Source organism: Agelaius phoeniceus, chromosome 5 (assembly GCF_051311805.1).
Source record: "Agelaius phoeniceus isolate bAgePho1 chromosome 5, bAgePho1.hap1, whole genome shotgun sequence".
Lineage (NCBI taxonomy): Eukaryota > Metazoa > Chordata > Aves > Passeriformes > Icteridae > Agelaius > Agelaius phoeniceus.
The window spans coordinates 11,251,243-11,260,736 of NC_135269.1; the positions used below are offsets into that span (position 1 = coordinate 11,251,243).

The 9,494-nt window shown below is 43.5% G+C and overlaps 1 protein-coding gene across 7 annotated transcripts in view; it reads right to left on the minus strand.

Annotated features, from left to right (window-relative positions):
- The window catches only part of CAPRIN2 (caprin family member 2), a 33,271-nt gene extending 25,432 nt beyond the window's left edge, over positions 1-7,839 (minus strand). For 5 of the 7 annotated variants that reach the window (XM_077178291.1, XM_077178290.1, XM_077178288.1 and 2 more), the window contains exons 1-4: positions 7,424-7,771; positions 6,398-6,660; positions 4,645-4,707; positions 1,491-1,577 (exon numbers count right to left, since the gene is read on the minus strand). In XM_077178291.1, coding sequence (XP_077034406.1) covers positions 1,491-1,577; positions 4,645-4,707; positions 6,398-6,660; positions 7,424-7,493 — 483 coding nt within the window. In that variant the 5' untranslated portion in view covers positions 7,494-7,771. The other 2 variants (XM_054631242.2, XM_077178292.1) reach the window with 2 other exon arrangements.
- Between the last annotated feature and the right edge of the window lie 1,655 nt (positions 7,840-9,494).

The window sequence follows — 9,494 nt, forward strand, 5'->3', positions numbered from 1 at the left end:
TTTCTCCTAGTAAGACAACTGCTCTTCACTTTTGAATACCCCAGCTTAAAGGATACAGCAGAATCCTACAATTATTTCTGTTAGCAGAAGGCTAAAACATTCATTAAATAAGCAACAATATGGAATTACAGAACACATACAGAATATGCATTCAAGTCTCTCACCATGCACTAACAGAACTACCCAGCAGAAGATATCCAAGTAACTGCAGAATTTAAAATGCCTCAATATGTGTCACAATCTATGAAAATTTTGTTCCCTACAACACACTGCAAAGGATGCAAGGATGCTGTTGCCAGAATGGCCCCTAGTGTTCCAGTAATGGCTATTGACTGTAGAATCCATTTCAATAGAAGCAGAGCCAAGTTAAAAACAAGGTGGGTTAGCCTTTAAATACAGCATAAGTTCAAGAACAAACATGAACTGGTAGAATGCTGGATTACTTAAAACACCTGCACAAAGATACACTGGGTCACAAGGTACCAGTCCTTCAGCATTCTGTAGAAATTATGCCAGAGCAGTGACTAATCATGTTTAGCTTCCCTACCACTACCTTGCATCAAATCTTCTATAAGTGTAGAATTTGCTTGAGCCAAGAGACCAGTTTCTCCAAAGATAAAACACTTGCTTGCATAAAAATAATGTATGGAGTGGCTTAAATCCTGCACAAAGACCTAAATAAAGCACTAATTCAGTGTCTTGCCACTATTAGAGACAATTATGGCAGATTGAGTAGCAAACTCCACAAGCTTCAGTTAAATTTTACTGAGGGATGTACTTCTCATTGAAGTCAAAGTGATTTAAAACCAGCATTTTCCCTCACCAGAAGCAGTAAAAAATTCAGTTTGGAAGGGATCTTGGGACATCATCTAGGCCAACCTCCAGAAAGGCTACAGGGAATCCAGACCAGATTGCTTGGAGCTTTGTGCAGTCAAGCATTGAAGAAATCCAAGGACAGATTTTACCACTTCCCTCGGCAGCCTGCTTCTAATGTTTAATCACCCACTGAGTGACCATTTCCTCCTACCTGGTTAGCATCTATTTCAAGTAATGATCATTGCTTCTCCTACCACATCTCTCAGCAAAAATCCCAGCTCCACCCTTTCAGTATTTGCTGTCTGAAGGATAATTGTGCGTCTCCTGGCAAGCCTTCACTTCACCAGGCCCAACAAGCCCAGATGTTCCAGGCTCTCCCCACAGGTCTCATTTTCCAGGCCCCAGCCATTCAGGGGCCCACCACTGGAGTCACTGAAGCTTCTTTAGACTTTGCCTACCAAGGGATCAGAAACAGACAACTGGTTAACAAGCACCAAATTATCAGTTCTCCTTAATCAACTGCTCCTCATATGCCTAAGCTTCACTGCTGCAGAGAAACCAGACAAGAACTTCCTAGCAAGGGGTGCACTGGAACAGAAATGTAGTCATTAAAGTAGTAGCACAAAGTTCTGCAGTTACCTCCTGTCAATATAGAGAAGAATAGTTATACTTACATCTTGGCTAAGCCCTGAAAAAGTCTTGTGAAGCTCCTTGGCAAATTCCAGGTTGTGCACTACTTCATCATATTTCTCTACTGCCTCCTACAAAGGAATAGATTAAAAATGTATTTTTCATGCCTAAGACTACTGATTGCAACTCTATTGCCTTGTACTTAAATTCTAATTGTGAAGAATTTAGTGTGTTCTTCTCTGAAACTGTAGCTTTTTAAAGATACTGTGTCTGGGGCTGGTACTTGAATTGCATATATCATTCACCTGTAACTGTCTGAGATGCAGTTCAAAGCCAGCTCATACCACCAGACAGATATCCAACAAGTTTTCCTATATAGGTCTTTGCAATCAGAGGTAAACAGCTATTTAAAATCAGACTGGTCTAAAAACCTGGAAGGAATACAGGAGAAATTCAGCACAGATCTTCTACCCTTATGCTTAACTGAACACCTTTAAAGAAAATTTGTTCAAACTTTAGAAATATACACAGCAAGTCATACTTCCAGAAATAAGTCTTTCCAATTTAGTTTCCACAAAAGAAGCCATGTTCCTGTCTTTACTAATGACTTCAACCAATATTTTACTGGCTAGTCTTCAAAAATAATTGCAGTGGATTATTAATTGCATTTTGATATACCCCATTTTTAATGGGTTAATTAATTTCTCCAAGTTCCCTTGTCAGCTCTGAAGATAGCAAAATGCTGTAGTCCAGACATACTACCCATATCTTCACTCCACAAGGCATGAAGTAACAAGTTTAATTCCAGTTATTCACAGGTGTTTTACATCCAGTTTGGTTTATGCTCCTGACATGATATCACAGGTTTTTCTAGAACAGGCCCATCAGTCTAACATAAAGCTCGTTCACAGCAGTGTCAGTGTTTCATCAGTGCAGTGACAAAAGCTTAATCTACTGTCCCAGTAAGATTTGGGACATCTGCAAATTCCATATGTGTTCCTAAGCAACTGGAAAACAAGTAATATGTCCATTTGTTCAGTCTGATTGCTCAGTTCCTTTTATTCCCTTGTTGGTGACATACTAGACACCACCTGGACTAAATGCTACTCAACACAAAGTGCAAGCTCTCACCTGGTAGTTTAGGTTTGTCTTCACACAATTTACCAAGCAGCTTTGAAGTACTATTTAGCAACTCACTCAGCACTTGAGAGAATGACTTCTAAGAATCCAATGCCCACACATTTGAGGAAGACTCACAATTAACACCAACTATTTACTAGTCAGGTTACAGTAATTGTGCTTTTAACAACACAAATTGCAGAGTAAAACTCTGCACCTGAAAACATCAAGAACAGCTACCACTGCTTTCATGCCAGGCTGTACCTCAGCCCACAGGAAAGCAATAGCTTTCTTCTGTCACACCTGTTATTAACATTCATTAACAGCACGTTCGAAGAACAGCACTGAGGAAAATCTGCTCAGCTTGCAAAAAGCACAATAAGCTGCTGGAAGCTCCTCATTCCTGAAACAAATGTTTCCTAATGTAAGGCTAGCACACACATTAGGTCTGGCAGGCATGCACCATAAGTAATTACAGCTTAATCCAAATTGCTTGCAAAACAAGTTCATCACCAGACATGCACTTCTTCCTCTGTGTGAGAAAATTAAAGCTATAGATGACATCAAGTCATATTAAGAACACCACTGTATTACAAGGCAGTTGGTTTCTTTAGGTGTTAAGTTCTATTAAGCTTAACTCCAGCTTCAATTTGTACATACACCACAAATTTGCATCTGAAAGTTACAAATGCAGTATTACTATATCTTAACCACTGAAGCAGGGGACTTGACAAGATTATTAATTAAATATTGAGTGCATATGTGCTTCTACAATGGTCACCTTCACTACGAAGACTGAATTTAGTTCTTCATTTTAGTAGGCTAAGAAACTCCAGAAACTGAGATGAAGACACTAAAATGCAAAAAGTGAAGCCCAGCTAGAAATACTAAAAACCAGTAATCAAATTAATGCCATTTTCCAACACTGTCACCTAACAGCTTCTCACAGTCCAGGGCATATGTACCAAAGCAGTCAATACATTCAAGACTATTCCAACTTACAGAACATTGTTCAACAGTCTCACTGTTCATGGCAGCAAACAGATTGTGAAGAACACCGATGATCTAAACACAAAAGTTTCTTGCCCACCTGATTGAAGATTGAGTTGAGAGGAATTGAAAGGTCATCAACCTACTCCAAACCATCAGATTTAATTAATTTACTTTTGCACTTGATATGGCAAGAGACCACATCAGATTTTGTAGTTAAGTACTAAGTGACAATTTACTCTCCAGCAGGTTTATTCTACTTCTAAGAAGGCACCATTTCCCCCCTCTTATCCCACTTATGTCTAACTCTTTTCCAAATGATTCACAGTAAGAAAATAGAATTTGTGTTCTCAGACTGCTGCACTGTGATAAAGTTAGCAATCAGTGACATTTTTCCAGCTGGTTCATTAGCAGGATCAGCACTATCACTGAAGTGTCAGTATCCCTCATCAGACAATTACTCCTTAGCATGTGTCCACTACATTTTAAAAATATGACTCCTGGATTAGTAGAGCAATAAACTCTTTGGATTATGTGACACTACTACTCAGCTCTGCTAAAGTTTTCAAGTTACAGAAACTTGGTTTCAGATCTAAAAATCCATTCCAGACCAAGACAAAAAAGAGCCAACACTGTCAGTTATATTAACAGCTACTTGTAACCAACAGCACTGTGCAGACAACAGGCAATTTCAAGTAATAGCTGCTAATGAAGAAATCATGGGGATTAATTAGCCATCTCAGAATTCTTGAGGCTTAGGTTCTGGCACTGCACTGCCATATAGATCAGCTGCACACAGTTACCTCATTAAGAAACAGAAGTGCAGGAGCACTGAAGCTGAAAGTCTACAGAGCAAAGATAAACAGGGATCTTCTATTCCTTCAGGGAACATCATGAAGGTTAAAACAGGCAACAGAGCTCATGGGCTCAACATTCAGCCTGATAACCAATAATTTGTTAATTTGGTTTTGTGAAAAATACCTTTAGGTACTGCTTCTATAAAAACACCCTTGTCTCCTTCAGCAACCCATCCTTCCAGATCAGAAGGCTTTGAGGCTTTCCACTCCTGCCTAAAAAGCAAGAGCTTACCAATTGGTCTTGATTGAGGGCTTCCCCCTTCTTCAGACGATCTTTGTAATCTTCGAGTTTGAGCTGCAGAAAATTCAAAGTAAACATTATACAGAAATCAATACAAAAAAATTAAGCAAGGGGTATGAGTGAAATACTGTAACATAGAACAGAAAACCTCCTACTTCCTCTTGTTTCTGGAGAAAAGAACACTGAGTTTTGCTATGCCTTTGATTCGGCAATTTCAGTCTGCAGGACTGTCTACTTCCTTTCCCTATCACTGATCTTTCAGTTCTTACTTGCTACTTTTGTTTCATTTAGGAACTATTAATGCATTGATCCAAGATCTTTAAATGGCTTCAAATACATCCAGTGTCCTTGTTTAAGGTAGGCTTGTTTAGCTTTCCCAAGTCAATGCTGGAATTTAGTTATATCATCCTTGAATAATCCTTGTTACATCTTTCAAAAATTGGCTTTAGTTACATCAAAAATTTATAGCCCTGCTCCCTAAGAAAGTGGACAAGTGTACTCAGGGAGAAAATAAGATTTATTCCCAATATACCAAAGCAGTCTTTAAATGCTGATGCAAATAATACAAAACCAAACCATTTGGTATTGCAAAACTTTTTTAGGGAAAAGAAAGGTGACTTCACTACCATGAAATCAAATACTATTCCATTTGTGTATCTAGAGCTTCACTGACACAGTACCTATAGGAGTGTAAGACTAGGAATACTTCCTACTCATTTTAGTAAGTCACAGTTTTATTTGCTGATAAGGCCATATTGTCATTCATGTGAAAATCAAAGGTACCAGAGAAATTCACAACAAGAAGCTTCCTTGGACAGAATTAGAATACAACACAAAGTTGTTTAATCATACAAAGGAAACCTGCTTGTCTGATGCTATTCAAAATTACAGCATGATGCATGACATGAGACAGCAGTAATACTGCATCTCCTGCAGGAGGATCAAGTCCTCTAAGCACATGGCCAGATGTCTGATCTACTCTCTCTCCTTGCCCTAAGACATAACTAAAAGCTTTTCAGGCATTCAGAGCAGCACAACATATTCACACAATTGCTTTACTTGTAATCCTGATCCAGCACTGAAAGCAACAGCACCTTCACATCTTTTATCCTACAGAAAATAGCATTCTCTCAACTCAAAGCCAAGCACACAGTCACCTGCCAATCAGCTGAAAAGCCTTAGAATGCAGAAGTCTGATTAGCCACAGCTACAATGTTTTAGGGGTATAATTATCTCAGTTATTATTCTTACTAACACTGTTCTGTTCCCCCAGCCTCAGGAAAGCAGAGGTTAAAATGAGAGATCAAGTTTTGGAGGATTTCTGTACAAGTTTTCCAGTCAGTAACATTTGCCTGTATTTAAAATATGTAAGTCAAATATTTATGCAAAATAAAGGGCAGTACGTATTTAATATAATCTGACATTTCCACTGTCAGAGGAAACACTTGTTCTAACTTCCAATTTTACAAACAATTTACATCTAAATTAATATCAGATGCATATAATTGATGAAAGATTTCTGCAAGACTATAATCACGTTTAAATCAGATGCAAGTTTGTTCTGAACTGATTTGGTCAAGAGAAGCATCTTCAGCTTCAATCAATATATATTAGCTCTCAATATACACATAACCTTATTCCAGCCGTTAGAAAGAATGAAAATAACAAGAAATATTATTTTAAAGGCAATGAGCTTTACAACCGGCAGCTTAAATAGGCGGCACAGGCAAGAAAACCGAGTTACCTTCTTTTTCTCGATGTTCCTGATCTTGTGTTTGAGGCAGATGAGCCCGTTGTCGATGTAGATCTCGTAGGCCTGGGAAGGAGAGGCCGCCGTGCTCAGCGCGGACTGCAGGGGGCTGGCGGGAGCCGGGCTCTCCCCAGCCGGGGTCACCTGCTGCTTGGCCGCCTTCATCCTCTTCTCCTCCCCTTCCTCCGACCGGCCTGAAGGTGATGATGGACGATGGAAAGGGGCTTGGGAAAGCCGCACCATTGAAATGGATGGAGCTGCAAAGAAATTCTTTCATTTAGCTCTCTCACACCCTGCTCCCCCCTTTTCAAGTCATGCCTTTTCTTGTCACAGAACATTTAGCCACAAAATTGAGTGTCGGGAAGGATCGACCAGAATTTTTCCACGCTTCTCCCTCCCTTTCAAAATATCTGTAGCAAGAATTCCAAAACAAGGCAAACTTCGTATTGTTCGCAGCCTCCCCACCCATGCAGACACCAAAAATCCTTTACATAGGCAGAATTAGACAGCACAGGGGATGATTCCAGAAACTCAATAAAGTGACCATATAAAACTAGGCAGGTTTCCTGCACACATCACCCACAGGGGAAAAACTGCAAGCAAGCAATTGCAAATCACACCGCCAGCCTGGCATCCGGGCTGCAGCCTGAATGAAAATTTAGAAGGGCCATGCCTGAAGGCATAGCCCCTCTTCTTCTCAATCCCCTTAAATCGGTTTACCCTTTCATGACCTCCACAGCAACCCAACCGAGAACTTAAAGTCAATTCGATTAAAAAAAACCCAAACCACACAGACCAAAAAAAAAAAAAAAAAAAAAAAAAGAAAAACGTTTGATAAAGCAAACTAAGCCAGCTTAGTTACAACAGCATCATTCTTCCTGAGGAACTGGTCCCTGCCTACACCCATCCAAAAAACGTGCCTGTGCTACGGCAAGACACCGGCTTCCATTGGAGGGGCCGTAACCTTGAGCAGAGTTTCTGCCAAGACATGCTCGGCCACCCTCATCTTCAACTACTTACGGACACCTGCTCCTGGAAAGCAATGACACCACAATTCTGCTTGCCCGCCGCCGGGGAGGCCGCACCACATCACCCCAGCGGGCAGCCAGGGCAGAACCCGCCTTTCCCCGGGACAGCCTCCGCCGCCGGGGGAGCCGGGGCGAGCCCTCCATCGCGTCCTTGCCAGGGATGGCCAGGGAGCTCCTCCCGGGGAGGAGAAGGGCACGGCCGCCACGGCTCCGCGAGCGGGGCGGTGGCGGAGGAGCGGGGAAGGGAGGAACAGCGGCTCCTTCCTGCCGGGGATTCACCTCCTCCGCCTCCCGCCGCGCTGCGGGGCCCGCCGGCCCCACACCGCCCGGCTGGCTCACTCCCGCCTCCCCGCTCACCTCGGTGCCCGCACACGCTCAGGCCCGCCCCGCCGCCCGCCCCTCGCCTCATATAGCGGCGGGGCGGGGCGGCTCCGCGCCGGTCACCGCCCGCTCCCAATGGCCGGCGCCGCCTCACCTGCCCGCCCGCCCCGCGCCGCGCCTGGAGGGCGGGCCCGCGGGGCGGCTCCCCTGAAGGTCGGGGCGTCCGCCCGGCAGCCGTGTGGGATGCTCTGGGCTCCCCAGGAGGGAGAGAACGATCTCTCGGGTGCTCTTGCAGGGACCCGAGTGAGGGCCCTGGCGGGGCACGGAGCATCCGGGGAGAGTGGCCCTGTCACCGGCTTTGTGGGGAAGGGAGGTCAGGTGTGACACTCCGCCATGTGCCGCCCGTGAGGGCGAGGTTTGGCACGGGGCCCTGGCAAAGCCACGGTGCGCTGTCGCATGGCGTGTATCGCAGCAGCCTGGCACCACAGTGAGCCCGGGGAAGGCGGGCAGCGCTCCTCGAACAGCCCCACACAAGGGCTCCATCCTCCCAGGGCAAGAGCATCCCCTCGGCCCTTTCAGAGCCCACTGTTCAGTCACACCCTGTGACTGGAAAAGTGTTGGTCTGTGCCTGTAAACCAGCTGAAGGGCGCCTCTGGGCCCATAAGAAGTCCTGGAGGAGACCTGCAGGACTGTGGGTTACCTTACATAGCAAAAAAAGTGAATGTCCTCTAATAATCACAGAATCTATTAGATTGGAGTCCAGCCTATGACTGAACTGTACACTAGACCAAGGCACTGAGTGAGGCACACGCCCAGCCCTTCCTTAAACACCTTCAGGGACATTGACTCTGCCACCTCCCTGGGCAGCCCACTCCAATGTCTAATCACCCCTTCTGTGAAGAAATTCTTCCTAATGTCCAACCTAAACCTTCCCTGGCACAGTTTAGGACTATCCTCTCATCCTATCTCTTGTTACTGGGGACAAGAACCCAATTCCCCACCTGGCTACAACATCCTTTCAGGTCCCCCCTGTTTCTTTTTTCTCCAGGCTGAACACCCACATGTTTCTCAGCCACTCATTGTAGACAACCCAATGCCACCCAACTGTGTAAACTCTTGATAACTAGTAAAAGCACTGGAAGTGAATTGAATATAAAGTAATCACAAAGAAACTTCTGTTGACCCCTAACAATCAATGCTATGGAAGGCTGGAAGACTAGGGAAAACAGACCTTCCAAAGGTCAGAGGACTAAGCCGGAAATCTGTTTTCTGTGTTTCTGTTTTTGTGGCCATTACCACAAGAATAAATAAACTATGTGGCAAGTTCATAGCAATCCTGAAATTTGTGAAAGTAATGAAAATAGAGACATTTTGAAAGAGAGAAAAGTGAGTTAGTGAGGAAGGATTGCAAAGACGGGTTTTACAGAGCACAAGATGCATTTATGTAGTATAATGGATAGATGAGAGAACAGGGGAGGAAAGGTTATACATTAGAAAGATTGCTTTTTGAAATAAAACAAGCAAATGATACATGATTCAAACAATAAGGAGACTTCACAGAGTATCACAGAATCAGATTCAGTTGCATGCACCCACCTGTAGCATCCACAGTCTTGCCATTTCTCAATGTGTCAAATTCTTTAATCACATGTCCCAAGAGTCTACATTTTTTTAAAGCCCTGGCTCCTAGAATTGCTAGAGAACTCCTAGAGGTTGCTTTGTGAGGCAGTTTTCATGACAGA